The 22,244-nt window shown below is 34.9% G+C and overlaps 1 protein-coding gene and 1 pseudogene across 3 annotated transcripts in view; both read right to left on the reverse strand.

Moving 5' to 3' along the window:
* The window catches only part of MAP4K3 (mitogen-activated protein kinase kinase kinase kinase 3), a 183,245-nt gene that overhangs the window by 51,079 nt on the left and 109,922 nt on the right, over nt 1–22,244 (reverse strand). For 2 of the 3 annotated variants that reach the window (XM_027555077.1, XM_027555079.1), the window contains 11 exons: nt 20,959–21,014; nt 20,354–20,401; nt 17,915–17,957; nt 16,352–16,424; nt 13,493–13,624; nt 13,235–13,297; nt 13,067–13,148; nt 12,859–12,969; nt 8,150–8,228; nt 2,015–2,073; nt 671–733 (listed from right to left, as the gene is read on the reverse strand). In XM_027555077.1, the coding sequence (XP_027410878.1) occupies nt 671–733; nt 2,015–2,073; nt 8,150–8,228; nt 12,859–12,969; nt 13,067–13,148; nt 13,235–13,297; nt 13,493–13,624; nt 16,352–16,424; nt 17,915–17,957; nt 20,354–20,401; nt 20,959–21,014 (809 nt within the window). The remainder of the gene's footprint in view (nt 1–670; nt 734–2,014; nt 2,074–8,149; nt 8,229–12,858; nt 12,970–13,066; nt 13,149–13,234; nt 13,298–13,492; nt 13,625–16,351; nt 16,425–17,914; nt 17,958–20,353; nt 20,402–20,958; nt 21,015–22,244) is intronic. The other variant, XM_027555078.1, reaches the window with a different exon arrangement.
* LOC113901989 lies at nt 12,264–12,420 on the reverse strand (annotated as a pseudogene).

A 22,244-nucleotide genomic window follows, 5' to 3' on the forward strand; every position in this document is an offset into this window, starting at 1 on the left:
TAGGCTTAATTTCTCATCTTTTCTTACCTAATGGTAAGATAGTATTTAAAACACATGTATACCTGTGGCGGATTCATTTTGATATTTGGCAAAACTAATACAGTTATGTAAAGTTTAAAAATAAAATAAAATTTAAAAAAAAAAAAAAACTTCAGGGAGTCCTTATAACCCAAATTCTTGCCTGAGAAAACTGGATATTACATAATATTACAAAGTTAAAATTTCATCTGAGATGGATTTCATTGTTAATTAGGGGTAATTTATTTTTTAAAATTATATATATTTTATTTTTGTAATATATGGATATGTATATACATGGATGGTTTATAGTTCACTAAAACAAGTCACATTATTCACACTGGGCATGTTTATAGGGAAATGCAATATTTAAAGAAAAAATTTATATCTGAGTGAGAACAAAAATGTTTTTATAACAAATAAAAAAATTAATTTTTACTGTAACATTATAGTATCTTTGAGTAAATACGTTTACCTTATAGAAAAAATTGCTATAATCCTTAATATATGGTAGGTTGCTTACTGGCAGGAATTTATAAAACAATGCTTAAACTGATTCATTAAAACTGAACAAAATGGTTGATTTAAAAAAACCTAAAAACAGTTAAGACTAAAACAATGCTGACAAAGAAAATCAGAAGATGGGAAATACCAGGTTAGATCTTGCAGTGTAGTATACTTCTTCTGAACTGTCCAAAAAACCATCACTGTCGGGCTGTTCAGCAGAGACCAAAAAACCCAAGTTATTTACACTCAGACTAAAAGCCACAAATTCACAAAGGGAGACTTTCACAAGGGAAGTCAGTCAGTCCTGTTAACATCATTTTATTAAGGTAAATGCAAAGTCAAATCCAATTAAGCAGCTTCTAAAAAAGCAGCGGTGCAACAACTTTGCTATATAATACAGTTACTAAATTAGTACAGAACTTAAATGCATGCAATGCTAACTTAAAAAGAGAAGCAGAAAATAACAACTGGCATTTATAAACATCAAGATTTACCTTCTCCATCCTCTCCATAAAGGTCAGGCTGAAGTACTATAACATGATCATGTTAAGAATTTTTCTTTTAACATTCTTAACATGTTAAGAATTTTTCTTCCATGCTGGTATACTGAGAGCAACTCTTTAGATTAAAAGCTAAAGACTCTCTTTGTATGCCATTAGTCAGGTGGATTAAAATAAGCATTAAATTTAAGAAGAAAGTTCCCACTTCAGTTCTGAGTATTCATTAAGTTACTTTCTTCTCATTATTAAGCAAGAAAGGGAAAAAAAAAATGAAACATACAATCTGGAACTTTGGTTAAGTAATTTCATTAAGATTGATTTTGTTTTTTAAGTCTCATTTTTTATTCCTCTGTAGACTATTAACATCTCAAATGTTTGCACAGCATTTTGCTTCCGAGATTGCACTTAATATTTTATCATATATCTGGAAAGCAGTATATAAAAAATTAACAAAAAAGAATCATGAAAAGAACATTTTAGCAATCTTTAAATAAATGATAAACTTAATCTGCTATGTACACCTAGTCTCTCCTGAATTTCAGTTACTCCAAGGAGACTGGATTCTACCTTGATGTTTAGAAAAGTGGCTGACACTCTTAAAAAGTTGCCCATAAACTTAATGAGAAGACATATTAATACTATCACTGGTCCAAAATTCTAGTTTAAGACTGTGGCATTTATCCTAATAAATATATCTGCAAAAAGCCCCTCAAAAATTGCAAAGCAAAAATGAAAAAAGAAAAAAAAATCATTAAAGACATTTAAACAGAGAATGGTACAAACTAAGTTTCTCCTAAAGTAATTTTGAAAATATTTAATCTCAGCAACACAGATTTATTTATTTTGAATTTTAGAATTACTTACCTTTTTATTTCCCCAAAGGCTTAGAAAATTTTACTAACTAGCTTTTGTAGTCAGTGCCAACAAATCAGAAAGACTAATTAAAACATTTATTTTCAGTGTTAAGATTCCAAGATTACACTACTTACAAGTTCATGATGTGGTTCTGTCTCCTTCCTTAAGGGTGGATCAAATTTTACTTGGCCAACTAAAAAAGATAAAAAGTAAAGCTGTGATCTGTTTCAACATTCTTAACAATAATTTAAAAAGTTACTCCATAGCAAAACACATTTAATCCCATCATCTCTTATAGACTGATTAACACCCAAAGATTTAAATAAACAATCTGTTAGCTGGAAGAAACCTAAGAAAGTCTAAGCTGTTAAAGCTTAATCTAATAACCCAAAGATGATTAGCAAAATTATGTCAGGATCTAACTTGCTACTTCATTGTGACCCAGCATTAAATACAGACAATCTTAACTTAGGACTTTATAGACAGACAGCAATTCAGGCAGAGTATTTCTGAAAGCCAGCCTGCAAGGTGGTCTCTGATAAGTCCTGCCTCCTGACCTTCATAAACTTATGTAGTCCCTTCCTACATCCTGGGGTGGCCTATGTGATAAGAAGATGGCACAGTGGTAGCATACAGCTTCTGAGATAAGGCTTCTGTCCTGGGTGCTCTCTCTACTGGATCACTTGGCTCTGGAGGAAGTCATGTTGAACAGCACTATGGAGAGGCTACACTGCAAGGAACTGAAGTCCTGGGCTAACAATATGTGAGTAACCCTGAGAGCAAATGTTCCACCCTGGTCAAGCCTTTGGGAAACTGCAGCCCCTGATGACACTCTGATTGTAGCTTCAAGACAGACCCTGAGCGAGAACCACCCAGCCAAGCTGTCCTGGATCCCTGAATACGTATGAGATAATAAATGTTTATTGCTTTAAGTTGCTACATTTTAGGGGTAATCTGTTAAACAACGATAAATAACTAGCACACCTCTACAGCGAAAGTACCACCGAAATATGAGAGCCGACATGAACTGACTATACTACATTCACCTTTCCCCCTGCTCTTCTAATTTAATGAATGACTCACTACCTTTATCTTTAATTTCTGTATCTCATTGTCATTATCTGCTTTTATAACCTGGTACAGCATTCAAGACCACCGAGATAAAAGCAGGGGCACAAATATAAAACATGAAAAAGAAGCAAAACAGAGAGTCACAGATATTACAGCTCAACTAGTAAGAGCCTGAGTTTCAGCCAAAACAACAATTCTCAATCAAGGCAGGGGAACGAGTGAGATTTCAAAGCACACTTATTTTGTAACTGTTTTGATTTTAGCTTAGTATGTATGATTACTGTGAATGTTAACAACAATGAAAGGAGATCATGAGATTTGAATATTTAGCAATAGGAAGCACAAATAAAGAAAGTTGAGAAACGGCCCTACAAAACACACAGTTGTAATGTGAAGTATGTATATGCTTTATAGCTGTTATGAACTAGATATCTAATTCTGGCTCTTGGAGATAAGCAGGCTCTTCAATAATGGGTTCCTCATGCCTGTTCACATATGATCACAAATCAAAGATTACAAAATAGTTTTTAGTAAGATATTAAAACATGTATATACATACATACACATATATATACACATACATATATATATATATGTATCTCACCTTGATAGAGGCCTACTGAACAACTCTCACCTATACCTGTCACCAAATAGCATAATAAAGTTACACGAGGACAGTTCCATGCATTATCTGCCTTGTTATTGTCACATATGAAATGCCTGCTTTCATTGGACCACATAATTACTGAGCACAGGGGCACAGTGATGCTTTCTTTTAATTAATTAATTAATTTTAATTGGAGGCTATTTATAATATTGTGGTGGTTTTTGCCAAACATTGACATCAATCAGCCATAGGTGCACATGTGTTCCCCATCCTGAACCCCTCTCCCACCTCCCTCCTCATCGCATCCCTCAGGGTCATCCCAGTGCACCAGCCCTGAGCCTGTCTCATGTATCGAACCTGGACTGGTGATCTATTTCACATATGATAACACACGTTTCAATGCTATTCTCTCAAATCATCCCACCCTCACCTTCTCTCAGAGGGGCCAAATGTCTGTCTTTACATCTGTGTCTCTTTTGCTGTCTCACATATAGGGTCATCGTTACCATCTTTCCAAGTTCCATATGTATGTGTTAACATACTGTATTTGTGTTTTCTTTCTGACTTACTTCACTCTGTATAATAGGCTCCAGTTTCATCCACCTCATTAGAACTGATTCAAATGCATTCTTTTTAATAGCTGAGTAATATTCCATTGTGTATATGTACCACAGCTTTCTTATCCATTCATCTGCTGATGGACATCTAGGTTGCTTCCATGTCTTGGCTATTATAAACAGTGCTGTAATGAACACTGGGGTACATGTGTCTCTTTCAATTCTGGGTTCCTCGGTGTGTATGCCCAGCAGTGGGATTGCTGGGTCATATGGCAGTTCTATTTCCAGTTTTTTAAGGAATCTCCACACTGTTCTCCAACGTGGCTGTACTAGTTTGCATTCCCACCAACAGTGTAAGAGGGTTCCCTTTTCTCCACACCCTCTCCAGCATTTATTGCTTGTAGACCTTTGGATCGCAGCCATTCTGACTGGTGTGAAATGGTACCTCATAGTGGTTTTGATTTGCTTTTCTCTGATAATGAGTGATGTTGAGCATCTTTTCATGTGTTTGTTAGCCATCTGTATGTCTTCTTTGGAGAAATTTCTGTTCAGTTCTTTGGCCCATTTTTTGATTGGGTCGTTTTTTTTTCTGGAATTGAGGTGCAGGAGCTGCTTGTATATTTTTGAGATTAATTCTTTGTCAGTTGCTTCGTTTGCTATTATTTTTTCCATTCTGAAGGCTGTTTTTTCACCTTGCTTATAGTCTCCTTTGTTGTGCAAAAACTTTTAAGTTTAATTAGGTCCCATTTGTTTATTTTTTCTTTTATTTCCAATATTCTGGGAGGTGGGTCATAGAGGATCCTGCTGTGATTTATGTCAGAGAGTGTTTTGCCTATATTTTCCTCTAGGAGTTTTATAGTTTCTGGTCTTACATTTATGTCTTTAATCCATTTTGAGTTTATTTTTGTGTATGGTGTTAGAAAGTGATCTAGTTTCATTCTTTTACAAGTGGTTGACCAGTTTTCCCAGCACCACTTGTTAAAGAGATTGTCTTTTCTCCATTGCATATTCTTGCCTCCTTTGTCAAAGATAAGGTGCATGGATTTAAGTGATGCTGTCTTAAGACTAACTTTCATAACAAGGACAGAACCCCAACTGTCACAGGTATTCACCACCCTTATACTCTGTGGGAATGCATTCCCAGAAAGAGTCACAAAGTCCCTCTGGAGATTCACTCTTCACGCCTTACATTGGTGTCACTCTTCTGTTCTCTGCAACTTCCCTAAAGTTATGACAGTTTCTGCCACAGGACCTTCCAGCTTCTGTTCAAATAACTGCTGGACAATCACCCCGGGCTGCAGTGCTATTTATGATGTTCTTAATAATGTTGAAGATTCCTACTTATCTGTAACCGTCTATTGGTCTTGATCTCTGTTTCTGCTACTATCTCCTTGAACATATGTCAAGTTACAAACCATAAATTTATGTTTTACTATCCAGATGAAAGGGCTTCCCTGGTGGCTCAGTGGTAAAGAATCTGCGTACAACACAGGGGATCCGGGTTCAATCCCTGCGTTGGGAAGGTCCCCTGGAAGAGAGCATGGCAATCCACTCTAGTACTCTTGCTTAGAGAATTCCATGGACAGAGGAGCCTGGTGGACTGCAATCCATAGGGTCATACAGAATCGGACACAACTGAACTGACTAAGCAGCAGCATCCAGATGAAAACTCCCTCTTAGTTCTCTGAAACAGCTCTGACATGATCACTTGCTGACCCATCACTACTATTAGGGTCAAAACTGATCCTACCATGGTAGACAAGAAGAGCCCCAGAATTACTTCCTCTCAAAGCAAGTCTTTGCTTACCATATTCAACTGAAGGCAAAAAGGTCTTTCTAAAAGGGAAAGAGTAATAACTTTTCTGCAAGTGAGTCAGTTTTTACATATATTGCCTTAACATCATTTAGCTTAATAAACAGAAAACCTCAGTTACATGAAGAGACATCATGTAATTGTAAACAGAAAACATTATTAAAGGAACAAAGATATACGACTACTAAAATAAGTTTTCAAAGCCTGTCTTTATCGTCAATAGCACGACTGCCTATACTTTATAACATCTCATATAAAATCATAAAACATCCTAAGAAAGCATATACTAGAACATTGTACAAGATTTTAAAGGCTCAAATATCAAACCCACAAGTTGTAAGAAGTGGTGATTTTAATCCCATTGCTACCTCAACATACTGGAGGGACATGACACTTTTCTTACTGGTAAATGGTGAGAAAATGTCCATCACGTATCACCTGCTCCCACCAAAAATGGGGCATATCAGTATCTCAGAAAAACTAGGGTAACAGTATTTAGCTAAATAGAATATATGCATATGTAGTTAGGAGCGGATAATCACTGATACAAACTATTAAAGAAGGACCCAGAGGTAACTGCACTTTGCAATAAAGGGCCTGACAATACAACTTAAAAATATAACTGGATAACATAATAGAAAGTACTTCAGATTTTCAATACTACTGAACACATAAGGTTTTCTGAATCAACTACAAAGGCATCTCTAATCACCTTTTGTATTATTAAAGAAATGACAAAGACATATTGTAACTACTTTCACATATTAAAAAATAATGGAGGACTTCTCTGGTGGTCCAATAGTTAAGAATCCACCTGTCATACAGAGGATATGGGTTCGATCCCTGGCCTGGAAAGATTCCACATGCCACCAAGCAACTAAGTCCTTGCACCACAACTACTGAGCCGGCATGCTCTGGAACCCGTGCTCTGCAACAAGAGAAGTCACTGCAATGAGATGCCCACGTACTACAACTGGAGGAGCCCCCACTTGCCACCAACTAGAGAAACCCCACACGCAGCAACGAAGACCCAGCACAGTCAAAAATAAAATAAACGCATTTTTTAGAGTTTAAAAAATAACGGGGAGCTTTCCTAGCGGTCCAGTGGTTTAGAATCCACTTTGCAATGAAGGGGACGTGGATTCCATCCCTGGTCCGGGAATATCCCACATGCTGCGGGTCAACTAAGCCCGTGTGACACAACAAAGACCCAGCAGAGCCAAAGTAAAATAGTAATAATAAATAAAATAAATAAAAATAACAGTTTTTTTTTTTTTTTTTTAATGGGGAATGCTTGCATGCTAAAGTTGTCATTTTTAGAAAAACACTTTTGAGGAGAAATTAGCAAATTTAAACCACGTGGCTTCAGTGGGAGCTATAAAGGTAATTTAACATGGTCACAAAACTGACTATAGGCAAAGTATTAATCCCAGTCCTGGGCTTTTTGCCAAGTAGATTGTGCTTATCTTTCAAGAATTTCCATCTTATACGAGCATTTCTACGTAGCACCAGCACCAAAATCTGCCAAGAACTTAATACACAGTGTAAGGTGCAGCCACCATTCCAAAGGACAGTTCACAAAGGACTTTCAGGGTGAAGGTCACACACGTGTGCCGAGGTGTTTCTGTGGAGCCAAAGACCTCTGGGCTGGAGGCTGAGAGATCTCGGGCTTGTTATTAATCAGTTGTATGACTCCACCCGACAGGTAGATCTATTCATCTTTGCATTTCTTTTTTATTTTCTATTAAATGGTGATAGTGTCTGTCCCTACTTGCCTTACTTAGCTTTTAAGTTTGCAGCCCTCTCTTCTTCTGGACCATCAGCTTCTTTGTAACCTGGGAGCTTGTCAGAAGCAGAGAACCTCAGATTTCACCTCAGAACTACTGAATCAGAAAGGGCATTTTTGCAAGCTCTCTAGGCAAGTGCTACCAAAAAGGAAGTTTAGGGAGCGCTGCCTTGATTCCTTCTATCCTGCCTACTCTAGGAATTTTATTCCTCTTCCCAAACAATAACACAAATACACATCCCCAGCCACCACCAGAAAGCTCCCAGGAGCAAGAAAACAAAATTCTTACTGTCTTAATTAAATTCTACCTTTCAAAGCATCGAAAACATAAAAACTATTTGGAAGAAAATGGAGCAAAAATAATGGCAACTAAATTACAACTTGAAATCTTATTTTTCATTGTTAAATTACAAACTCTATACAATATATACTTACAGTTTATCTCCGAGCGTGTTTTTTCCTCTCTCACATTTCTACTTGTTGAGTGAATCCTATGTGGGACAGCAACAAGAGGCTAGGAAAGAACAAAGTCAAGGACAAGTCACTGTCTTGTCCACAGAATTACCTACATATGAAAGAAAGCTCTCACTTTACATAAAAATGGGAACAAAATACAACTTTATTATTAGTATTTTTAAATGGCAACCACAAACTTAAAACTCTTTTCTCTTCAAATTGGGAGCTAAAGATTAGGGATAAACATTATCCACAGCAGGTTCCCAGTGAGTTTTCTTATGAAAGTGTTAGTTGCTCAGTTGTGTGCAACTCTTTGAGGTCCCATGGACTGTAGCCTGCCAGGCTCCTCTGTCCATGGGATTCTACAGGCAAGAATACTGGAGTGGATAGCCGTCTCTTTCCCAGGTGATCTTCCCGACACAGGGATTGAACTCAGGTCTCAGGCATTGCAGGCATATTCTTGTAAGTGAATATAGGAGTGTTCTTATGAGTTGAACATAAATAAATATTAAAAAATGAATATTTTGACAATACAATAGGTGTTCAAAGGCTGCAGCAAGCTTTCCCTGCTTCAGAGGAGAAAACTGTAATTAAAAAAAAATCTGCCTCAACTTCTTATATCAAGGATAAAATAAATGAAATGAAATAATGCTAAAGGCATTAATGATTTATGGTCTTCTTACCTAGTAAACACAACATTTCCCCCACCTTAATGTTTTTTCTTATAGAAGCAGCACTTTATTTTCTTTCCTTTTACTTTATTAAAATCTCTCTATGTGTACTGCCACATTCAGAGAGCGGTATCCTGGCGGGAGGGGAAGTGGGGGTGAGTTCTTCTTACTGTTAATACTAACACATGGACATTCTCCAATCTTTATGGAGTAAAAATGGCTCTATCTGAAAAGCTTCTGCAACTTCATTCTATATACTCTATGCCAGCATCTATTTCACGTGCCAAATAGGTTTTTCTCCCTGTGTGTGAAACATTATCTTTGAAGTTATTAGCTGTGAAGAAGATATACTCATATATCTATCTTTTTGGAAAATGTAATTTGTAAACACTTGAGCTCCAATTCTTAAGACTCTATAAGGTAAATCAAGAACAGGACCCAGGTTAACTATTCTCAGTGTAGACATCTCTCAGGAAATAAAGATATATGAATCTGAGAGACCCAAATATTAAAACACCAGTGGGTAATAAAACAGAAGCAAAAATAACTTTAAAAAGTAAGTATTTAAACTTCAAACATACACAGTGAGTTGTAGTTTACAAAGTGCTTTCATATACCTTAGCCCATTCTGTTCTCAAACTTGTGAAACAAATCTTTATCTTCATTTTATAGATGAGGACATTCAGCTAGTTAGCTGCAGAATGAGAAAAACCCTGGACTTTTGAAAACAATATTTGGAACAAAAACAAGCAAAAATAGGTATCACGTTAGATTAGTAACACATACTGCTATTATCAGTGAACATGGATGAAATCCGCCCTTTCTATGAGAATCGTTTTACTTTCCCAGCTTCAAAGGTATAAAGTTATTAAATCTTACAATGTTGTGCCTAGTAAATGGGTTAACATATAGAAGAAAATACTATCAAGTAAAAACCAGAATCACAATTACTTCAATGTGCAGTACTTCTAAAACAGAAATTACACGGGAACCGTACAGGAAAAGTGGACTTTCTTCCATTGTGAATAATGTATAATAAAGAAAAACTAAAGACTGAAGTAGAACTAGTACACATGCTAAATATTTTCAAGAGATTTCAGTTTCCACAATATATATATAGTATCAGCAACTGCTGAAATACTAAGCACATTCAAATACTTAGCAATTACAAATCATTTGCATATAATAAGACTGTTGGATATTACCTTTTATGCATAACATACACTGTAGTATATATGTATAAATTATTATAAATTTCTCTGGGGAAAGTATGATCAAAAAGAAAAATAAAAAGATCTTAAACTGTGGTCAAAAGAAAAGCTACCCCCATCCTTAACCTATAATTTTAATACCAGTAACACAGTCTTGATAAGCAGAAATTTATTTCTCTGCCATATGAGAAAATCTCAGAGGAGTCTTTATTCTACAGCTTGCTTCTACATTTGGTTTATTATTTCTCCACTTTAAACACATTTTAAAGGACTTTATAATCCAGCACAAATAAACAGAATGAAGTGAGGGACAACAGCGCAGCATCTACTGCACAGCATCTAATGCACTGAAGGAGTACAGGCAGTCCATGTGCTGAATCTTGATACACATGAATTTCAGTTACTATCATATAGTTAAATTATACTAGTCCTCTATAACATGATTCAAATTTTAGTCACTAATATATTAATTGTATATTATGAATTATTAATTATATGTTATTCAGTATATTAGTATCTTATCAACATTCAGTATATTGATTGTAATTGCATAAGACAGAAACTTCACTGTGAGCTCTTCAGTCCACAGATGACTATAGATTTATGTGTGTGTTAGTCACAGTCGTGTCCAGCTCTTTGTGACCCCATGGACTGTAGCCCACCAGGGTCCTCTATACATGGGATTCTCCACGCAAGAATACTCGAGTGGGTTGTCATTTCCTTCTCTAGGGGATCGCTCTTCCTGACCCAGAGATTGAACCTGGGCCTCCCGCACTGCAAGCAGACTATTTACTGACTGAGCCACCAGGCAAGACGACTTATAGTCTACTTATAATAACATATGTACATCATGATCAGTGGCTAATCACATCACTACTTTCAAAGTACATCTGTGACTGATGCCTGAGCATCTGTTATTCAATTCATGCACAGGCAGCAAAGTGTATAGCTGTGTTGTTTCCCTGTCTCCCAGGGATAATATACTCATGTGACATTTTTACAAAAACTTGTTAACTGAAAGAAGGAATTAGCCAACAAAGATAAAACTGCTGCAAAGAAATAGAAAGTGATCACTCTGGATTAATGCTGGAAATGAAATTACAAGATAAAACAGACGACAGTGAGAATGCTGACATTGCTGCTGTTCAAGAGACTGCAGACATACAGCCATGGTAACTTAGTGAGGATGAAGCTGATGCAAGTGAAGAAAGAAGTTCTGATAAAAAGGATGAAGATGCCCTAGAACAAGGGGCACCAGCAAAAAACTGCACATCACAGGAATATGGAGATTATTTCATACATTCAAAGTTCAAAGGATAAAATGCTAGAGGTGCTCTGAATGTAGGAAAATGACATTCACCAAAGCATAAAAATAACCTGCTCTGTGTCATGAAGTTAAATGACAAGAAGAAGGCAGACACCGTGCAATCTACTTAATAAATAGACTACTTGATAGTGAAATAATCCACCGAAGTAGTTTTTTATTTAAACAAAGAAAAGAAATAATTCTCTTAGGTTATAATATATCACAGTGTACTAAATATTAGTTGTACTATTTTTCATTTACATTTAAAATGGACAGTAAGAGAGATTTTAATCTTCTGACAAAAATTTTTTAAGATCACAAAACAATTATAATTTTCCTTATGGACAATTTAGATTGCTTTGCAGGATTTCAGCTCACTTGATCATTTTTACAGTCCTTTACTACCATCCAAATCAAGGCAACACCTATATATTAAATTAAAGAAGAATTTATAAAGCAAAACAACAAAACCCAATTTCTCCCTAGTATAAAGTCAATAATATTTAATAATTTTTAAGTTTTTTAAATTTCCAAATGCCTTTCCAGACCTTTAAACAAAAGGACAGTGGCTTATTTACAGTTGTATAAATATAAGTTAGAACAGTGGTGAATTGATAGAAAGGTTCTCTGACCTAAGATAAGCTGAGACCATCTTTCTGACCACCAAGAGCCATAGTTTCTTCAGTATCATCACTGAAATTTACACCATTTAAAATACCTTCTAAAAGCCAATCAAGTTCAAGACTATCCACCTCAGCTACATACTCAGTAACAGAATTCTGACAGGTAACATATATGAGTTGATCTTTGGTGTCACAATTATTAGCTGAGTTAGGAATGCTAAATATGCAAACCAAAGTGAAAGCTTCCTTTTATATCTATTCTCCCATCACACTAGGGTTAATTAATTCTCTAATTACACTGGATAAACATAGCAGACAATTAGGGTATTAGTCACCAACAAAGTCAATCCTATACTTTCCACTAACCACTAATAACTCATCAAGTACTGTACATGGATTCTTACTACACTTGATCTTAGCCAAAAGGCCGAGAAGCGATTGTACATGGATTCTTTTGGAGAAGAAAACAGAACAGAAATTTTGTGTATATTCTAACACCTTGTATAGGTGGTTCCCGTTTGCGTTCTCTTTTACAATGGGTTATTTATTTGGCAACTTCATCTAAAATGACTACTTTAAAATAACTAGAGTAATTTCAAGAAGTGGATTAGATGATTCTGCCTTTACTATTGGACTTCCCTGCCTGCAATGCACCCTTTACCTTTAATATTTTCAGAAAACAGTCTTCCAAAGAAGGCAACAGAAAAAACTCAGCTCATGACTTCTCTAGGATAGGCAAAATCAAGGGGTATTTCTTCCCTCAAGAGTTTATTTAAATTAGACCCAGACCTTTAGCAAACTGATTCCAAGATGTATATACTTATATACACAAACATTACATATACCACTTGGTAAAAACGGTAAAAACAGTTCCTACCTCAGGATCATCATCATCAAAATCATGGTAAGTGGAATGATCTGGATTATTCACTTTATCCAACAGTTCGATTGCCAAAGACCGTGTCAAAGGCTGTGTGACAAATGGGTGCTATAAAAATAAAACAACATAGTACTTATTAGAAGTCTTGATTAAGTGACATCTTACCTCTTGAAAAAAAAGACATTTTTCAGGGCAAAAATAATACCTGCAGTAACTTTTCAGCAGTAGGTCTTTTCTTTGGATTTTTGGTAAGTGCCATTTTCACAAAATGATGAAAACTATTTGACCTAAGAAATTTTGAAAATCAGATTTTAAAATTTCAATTCTGTATTTTGCTCATGACTGTAAAAGTAAATAGCACAAAAATACTTACCACTTCATCTTATCCTTTAGTTTAGGAGGTTGAAAATTGCTTTTTGTCATTAGAAATAATGCTCTGAAAAATCAACAATTATTACACAGCATTTTAAGACTGCATACTTTAGTATAAAACATTAATTCTACTACTACTGTTCCCAAATAAGGTGAAGCAAAACTAAGAATGCTATTTGGTCACAACATGATAAATAGTACTGGGAGGGGGATGGGACCTCAATTTAAGCACAGCATTCTTCAGGTACGACGCACTGACCTCATCGGGTGTAAGTCAAACATAGGAGGCTGCAGCTCAGCAAGTTCTATGGCAGTGATCCCCACCGCCCAGAGATCACACAGCTGATTGTACCCCCCTTTCCTCTCAACAGCTGCGACTTCTGGAGCCATCCTGAAGGAAATATTCCAGAAAAGAAAAAACTGTTTACTGTATTTTAATCTTATTCCCACCAGACACATGGAACCATCACTGTGTAAGCTGAGGCCTACTTAGACCTTGACATCTGAAAAGTAAGTATGTAGTACTTAATGTGGCTCCCAAGATCGCGACATCTCATAAGATGAGACCGTTACATCTTGTAAGACCCTCCCCATCCCAAGCCCCTACTGGTTTCTCATCCATTACTTTGCTAAGTTAGCTATTTAGTATAAAGGTTTATAACAATTTACAAATGTAATAGAGCAACATGTACTAAATTTGTCCAAACCCCAATCTTTCTTCCTCTGTATATGCAAAATTCTATAGAGAAATAACATACTGTAATAAATAATTTATCATTTTAGCTCTTCCTTTTTATATCAATAACTGTCATCTGGTCTCTGACTGTTTTCACTTGACCAAAACTATTTACCAGGGCACCAAGAATCTTGATTTAGTACTTAACTAGTATTTACTATAAACTTAAATGGTGTGTGGAAAGTTATAAAAATGAGGGTCTGCTTTTTTTAAAGAAATGTATTTACTAAGAGGAAAGTTACCTAAATTCAGTAAATTTTTTGTTTCTTTCAACTTTATTGTAGCCTTATTCTATCTCTATAAATCTATATTTTATTAAATACACTGATTTTCAAATATAAAAAATTTCAAATCCTAAGCAGTAGTTCTGAAAATAACTACATGACATAAACACTTCAACTCTTACATATCAAAAGTATGATTTAAAAAAAAAGTATGATTTATCTAGGCAGCCTTACAAGAATGTTTATTTTCCCGGTATTATTTCAGGAAAGTCAAGGAAGTCAGTCAAGTTAACAAACAAACAATAAAACTCCTTCTAATTTTTTAAACCCTTGATCTTAAGATGGTTTTTAACTTTAAAGTAGCTCTTATGACTATGCAAATTATCATAAGAAAAGTGAATTTTTAAGGGTGACGGTTGTAACTTTATTGATGGCTGTGGAAATGCCCTATAGAGGATGAAGTGCACACAGGCGGCACCTTAACGAGCTCACAGGTGATGCTCCCTCTTCCTCTACAAAAATATGAGTGGCAGATTCCACCCTATGCACTTCTGCTCCTGCCAATTAGGCTGCATCCTTACCACAGCCAACTGAGTCATCTGTGAACCTGTTTGTTACATTTGTTATTATGAATATGTAATTTAATTAATTATAAAAACTAATTTATTATGAAGGTAAAAAGAATAAGTTGTCATGAAAATGAAAATGTATGCTTTAGAAAAGATTCTTGAAGACAAGTTTCTAAAGATGAAAAACCAAAAAAATCTGGCAAACCAGGCTAAGAACAGGACAGCTGTGAAAGATTAGGAAGGCTACAGACTACATGATTCCATTTGCATGACACTGGGGGAAAAGGCAAAACTATAGAGACAAAAATTAGAGCAGGTGCTGCCAGAGGCTAGAGATGGGCAAAAATAATTTATGAAAGGGAACAAAAGGAAACTTTCCTGGGCGATGGAAACCTATGTTTCACATTGTGGTGGCATTTTTCACAACCACAGAGTTTCTCAACATTCATAGAATCGTACACCTAATAATGTTACATTCATACCTCAACAAACCTGACTGGCTAGGCTCTCACTAGACTTTAGAGAAACACAAACTAAAAAAACATGGTTCAATTGCATACATCTAACTAGTTATCTGCACAAAGAAAAGGCCTTGATCCTGTATCAGAAGACTGTCCCCTGCCAAAAAAAAAGTACTCACCTTAAATTGAAATAAAATGTTTAAGGTACATGTGCAGTGTATTAATTTTGAGATTTGCCAATATCACAGACTTTTTCGGATTAACTGAAATAACCGCCAACCTTAGTGACAGTGAATGAGAGATTCCGTAAATATTCTACATCCCTAGAGTTTAGGTGGGAAAGACATGATATGAGAGAGAGTTGAAGGAGAGTCGGAAGAGAATCATGTTAGATTCTGGAGACTGAATGAGAGCTCCTCCAGATGTTTAAAATCAAACTGAGGAGACAGGGTACCTAAAAAGAGTTGTAACAGATAACTCTTTAATCTCTTATTCCTCTCGGAAATCAACCCCAAATAATGAGAACAAAAGGAGAAATATAAACGTATCGTCTTTGAAAAATCTAGAAGACATATTTGGACAGAAGTAAAATAATAGTAAATGATGTGGCAAATAGGAGGAAGGACAAATCTAAGAGCGTGTGAAGGACGAGACCAACAAGCAAGCCAAGAACCCCAATAAGTAAAATTTAATGTAAGCCAATTATCATTTTATTGATGACTAGGTTCCTTCCAACTAGTTGGTTCAAAAAGTTTTGAGCAAGAGAATACTGTGAATAATATAATGTTGAAAAATTTGTCAGAATACGGACTGACTATGAAAATATATATAATATGTGTAGGACCGAGAGTTGAGGGTTTTTGGGGGGCAAAACTTGAACCATCAGGTTTGTACCAGGTCTTCTAAAAGCCACATCAATCTTTAATGCCTTTTCCACTTAATGAAAAATAACATGGTAGAATATTCAATGATTATGTAATTCATCCACAGTGTATATACCTAAATTACCTTGGCCTGTTGATGACCTCCTTAATCTGTTTTACACCATTCAGTCTATTTTTAAATAAACACTGCATACAATAATGATAGAAAAACAGAAAGTTAAATTATCAGTCAAAATAAAATTACCAATATGGTGTACCAATGAAAGACTTCCGTTTGGCAATCGTAGCTGTTATCTGAGCGGACACCCCAAAATCAGCTATTAAAAAAAGAGAGAAACATTTAGAAAATAAAACTGAAAGTAAAATTAAAGTAACATGAAAAAATTTCAGTAATTATTTTAATTAATTTCATAGAAATGAGACATTCTCAAACATCACTCTAAATTCTTTAAGTGGACTAGCATTAAAATATCACAAAATACGGTGCATGATAGCCATGTGGATTCCCATACATCCCCACGTGAATCAAACGACAACAGAAGTCAAGATCAATAATTTTGATGAAGAAACAACTGAGAGACTCTAACCTGCCAGACTTAATGTTATAATTTCTAATTCCCAGGACCTGAAATTCAAGGAAAGTCGTTGGAAGGGACCTTAAGTAGGAATATATTCCATTCATTTCCTGCCATACACGTGACAGCTGACATAAAAAAATAAATAAATAAATCTCTACTGGCAAATCTACCATGAAACGACATTGAAACAGACTTTTTCTAAAAATCTTAGAAAATTTAAAAAATCTTTTTGTAAAAATCTTACATTCTAATACCAATATCAATCACTATCAAGAAATGTATCTTTGTGTCAGTTTATTTTTATGTTGCTATTTAAGTATGTTGAATTCTGTATTTTCTAGTTTTTTAATGAATGATTTATAAATCTTTACAAACTAAGATATATATTATATATATAGGAGGTCTCTAAGGCACATAATATTGACACAAAACATTAAATTGCAGATGGAAACTGTTCACTAAGCCATCAATAGATAGCTGCTTTTCTCATATATAGAGGTGACTTAGGAAATTTTTTTTATGCAAATTATTGTACTTTTAAATTTGCTTAGTCCTAATGTAGGCTATAGATCAAAATAGTTTTATCTTATTTTTAGAAAATAAATATTTGAATTTTGATTTTATAGTGGCAGGCAGTTCAAAATAATCGTTTCAAACCTAACAGACACAGTTTTATAAAGTTACTATATTGTACATGTTTTCTATCTTAAACTTCCAAATTAAGTTAAAATTTAGGTTTTGAACTGCTTTAATCATAAGGTGACAACCAAAAGTTACAAAATAAAAGCCCATTTAGCATCTAAATCGCATTCTTATGTAAGTTAATACTGTGTTTTATTTTAAAAGCTTACGTAAGTAGGTAGGATTTTTGGCCTTATTGATTTTTTGCTTTTTGGTTACAAGGTAATTTTATACAGATTTCTTACTAGAAGTCCCATTTCTTTAGGGTTAGAGGTGAAAGAATTTTCAAGGTATATTATTTCACTATTCATTATATCATCAATCATTATTTATAACAAATCTGTCATATATGAAGGACAAATCTGATTCCCATTAAGAGAAGAGGAAACAGATACAGAGAGATTATATATGTTATGTCCTGCAACGAAAATTTCTGCCTAAAAATATATAGACACTGCTGAAAGGGGAAACCTAATCCTACAGAGTAAAACAAACTTACTATGCTTTGAAATAAATTTGTGTAAGTGATGAAACTCAAATTTACTTACCTAATTTTACATGACCATTATCCGTTAATAGAATGTTAGCTCCCTTCAAAGTGAGAACATTTTAGTTAAAGTAGGAAACATTTTATCAGACCGCACATATAATACATTAAACATACACATTTAAAATAACAAATGGCAGCCTCAGACCTAGAAATACTTATGATTTAAAGTATGCCCAATTAAAATGTTAAATAGAAATACTGCCTCTATAGGCTGCACCCGCCTCCTCCCTGGGCAACTTTTAAATGAGAAAGCAAAAATAAGCAGCCTGTATGGTTCAGGATGCAATCAATTATATAAGAGTAAGTTTGGGGAAAAAATATCAGGAAATCCCTTCCCACACCCCAGAGAGGAAGAAATAACCAAAATCTGCACCCCTGATATTACTGCAGCTCTAAGAAGAAATGGGAGAGATGAGAAAAAGGAAAGAAAACTAGAGTAGTGATTTCAACTTGAATTAGGCCCTAGCAATCTAGACTTTTGCAAAGTCTTCGATTTGTTCTCTCCAGATTAAATTTTTTTAATTACCGTTTATATCATGTCACCTGTAGTTATGATGCTTCCTTCCTTCCATTCATCCATCCATCTACACACCCATTTATCCCTCTCTCCCTGAGAGACTACCAGCAACCAGACGCTATTTTAAGCTCTGGGGTTATAGTAACAAAAAAGTTACAGCTCTCATGGAGCTTACATCCAAGTAGGAATGAAAGAAAATCTAAAAATGAACACACACACACACACACACACTACACGAATGAATGAATGAACCAACAAATGGTTCAAAGACAGACAGAGGTAAGTACTCTGAAGATAAAGCTGAAGAAAAGTCCTCTCTAAGGCAGTGGTAATTACACAGAGATTCAGATGAAGAGAGGGTAAGAGTCATGCTAAAATCTAGAACATTTCAGTAACAGCAAAGTCCTGGGACCAGAATGAACTTGATATGTTCCAGGAACTGCAAGTTTAGTCTGGTTAGAACAGAATGAGTAAAACGAAGAGACGTGTGAAATGAGGTCAGAGAGGAAAGCAGGGGCCATATCATGCATAACTTTAATGGTCATGTTAAAAAATCTGAATATATATGGAGTATCACGGGAAGCCAATGGTAGTTTATAAGCAGAAGGGTGACAAGATCTGAGTTTAAAAGGTCACTTTGGTTGTGAGGTAGAGAACTTCCTTTGGACCACTCAAGAATGGGAGCAAGAAGACCAGTTAGAAGGCTATTCCATAAGTCCAGGTGAGATATAATAGCGACTTAGACAGGGGAGAAATAGTGGCAATGGCCAGAATCTACCTAATCAGGCCCAAACTCTGGAGTCCAGCACACAAGTTTTTGCATAATGGAGCACCAAACCTCCTGGCCAACCTGATCTCTTAACACTCTCCTACATTTTCTTCTCTTCAATCTGTAAGATGCGGACTTGACAATCCCTGAAATGACCCCAAAATTCTGATCTCTGTATCTTTGCCCACACTGTTCCCTCTGCTTAGAAAGCAGTCCAACCTCCAACAAAAATCTATCACTTCTTCCAGATCACTGAAGTGCCAATGACAGAATCTTTCTTGATTTACTTATCTTCTTAGGATCCCTCCTACCTTTGTATCCAAGGCTCTTATGTCTTTTAAGTGGCTTACAAACCATACTTAAAGCAGAGGATCTCAGCAGGTGATCTGAGAGTCCACTGAAATTTCATGCACAATTTGAAGGCATGTGCATAAGGGTATTTTCTGAGAAGAGAGTCCATGGCTTTCATCAGAGACTCAAAGAATATGTGATCCACCCCTCCTCCCAAAAGGGCTAGAACCCTTCTGTAAGAGAAAACCTCAGGAAACAGAAGGGGGAATGAAAAAGCAGGAGGTAAGGTGGGTGAGGAAGAAGAAAGGAGATGTCAGTTATCTTTGGAAATAAGCTGAGTCCTACCATCGGGGTGTTTTGCCAAGCATGTATGGGGCACCTGCTCTCCCCTGCCAATTAAAGACTAGCAGAAAAGGTCAAGGTTTAACTTACCCATCTTGATACATTATTAAAGACAGTTCCTTAAGACTGCCAAAATTAACTAAACATCTTACAGAAAAAAACCTGAACAAACATTTTGGCCAGCCAGAAACTTCCTAAAGTCTGTAAATTAATGGAAGTTATGGACCTAATTTACATTTTATAAATAAATAACCACAAACAAGATAAAATGTGTTATTAAAACATGAATCCACAATTGTACTCTTTAAAAGGCATGAATTTGATGGTATGTAAACTGTATCTCAATAGAGCTGCTATAAAAAAATAATGAAAATCTTCAAAGTATCACTCAACTTTATTATAGTAACATATTAAGACAATAAATTCATTAAATAGAATAATTGAGACAATTTTGCTCAGTTTGATCAGAATATTTTAAGAAGAAGAAGAGGGCCATTAAATAAACATATGATATATACCTTTATATCTCTGTGCATTTTTCCTTTACTGTGAAGATAGTATAATCCCTGGAGTTTCAAAAAAAAAGTCAGAAACAGTAGTAAGACTTTACTACAAAAAACACTCTAGGATTTAAAGTGGTTAACTGAGTAGTAGTCTCTCTTACTTATTTACTCATCACAGAAAGCTCTAGGGATAATCACTTTATTTTACTGGAATATCCAAAAAGATAAAAGAATCAAGAAAATGAAAGAGGCAGAGCTCACTCTGAACTGCTAATTTTCCTAAGACAAATAATTTTCACTAAACTCTGCTCAGTTTGAAATAACATTTTAAAAATAAATATCCAATTAGTATCAGAATGAGTTTCAATTTCATAAGAGCATTTAATTTTCAAGACTTTCTTTGGTACTAACAGATATATAAAAATAAATAAGTAAATCCAATTTTAGGAGGTATATTATCATACTAAAGCTTTAAATAGTTTATTTGCAAATATAATGTACAAATTCAAGAATTTTCCAAACTGGAATATTTAATCCTTATTCTACTTAACAGCTTATGCACAGTAATCAAACATTTAGTTTAATAAAGAACATTACTTTTCAATTAGCATTGAATTTACCTGTAGTGTTTCTCTGCTAACATACGCTATTTGCAGTTCTGAGAGAGGTCCCGTTACTATGAGAGGAGAAAATTAATGTTAATAAAATTACTCGAAGTGTGTTTTTTCAATAAAAGACAAAGTTGTTAAAGTTCCACTAAGCAACAGACTTAATATATTTAAGCTCTACTAAAATGTAAGGTCCATGAGGGCAGGAATTTTAAAAATCTGATTTGCTCATTGTATCCCCAGTGTTTAGAACAGTGCCCGGCATGGAAAGGCTACTGAGTAAATGTTCACAGAATAAATAAAACAGTGAAACAGTCAATGAAATTAATTTACATTTTCATTTTTTACACCTGATCATAACACCTCTTAAATGTTAAAGAAAGCACAGCCAAGATGTCTAACTAGTTTTTATTAAAACTTAAAAAAAAAAAACTGACATAACATGTATTATTGGCTAAGTTAAAAACAATACTTTTCCCCTAAAATTATTTGCTTTATAGATATAAAAGTACACATGTTCACTATAAAAAATTTCAATCAACAGAGATAGGTCTCTTCCTGATCCAAACCACTATTACCCAATAATAAACAAAATCAACAGTGTGGCCTGTCTCTACCAGATGACTTTATGCACAGATGTTTCATACAGTGCAGGTAGGCAGTGCACACACACAGAAACATAAATGGAACCATACTACACAGACAGTTCTGGGACTTGCCTTTTTCACTTATCACGACATCTTTCCATCTCTCTCTCTCTCTATATATAGAGAGAGAGATACAGTTTAATCATATTGTAATATTTGAATAGTATTTCCTCTGTGTGCATCTGCTATGAAAAACTATGAAAAACATTCAAACAGTTTTTTTCTTTTTCACTATTAAATCACTTTAGAATATAAGAAGTAAGTTAGGTAGGAGAAACTATTCCAGAAATTGAATTAAATCCCAACGATGAAATCATATACTAGATAGTGATTTCCCACTTACACAAACTTAAAACGTTTTGTAAAAATGTGTAGTTCAGACTACTTGTATTTTACAACTGTGGGAGAGAAGAATCTACTTCACTTAGATTCTTTTAGGGACAAGGATAAATTTCAACGTCTGAGGATAAACCATATAGTAACTAATTTCTGTGGTTTATAAGCCTATTCTCATCCAGTAAGAAAGGCCTTCTTGACAAGTCTGTTCCCACAATATGACAAATAACATAACTTGAAAACCCTGAAAGTAACACCAGGTAAACATTTTAAAATAATTTTTAAAATGTCTAGCTAAGCTTATAAATAGTAAGA

The sequence above is a fragment of the Bos indicus x Bos taurus genome, chromosome 11, assembly GCF_003369695.1.
Source record: "Bos indicus x Bos taurus breed Angus x Brahman F1 hybrid chromosome 11, Bos_hybrid_MaternalHap_v2.0, whole genome shotgun sequence".
In the NCBI taxonomy this organism is placed as follows: domain Eukaryota; kingdom Metazoa; phylum Chordata; class Mammalia; order Artiodactyla; family Bovidae; genus Bos; species Bos indicus x Bos taurus.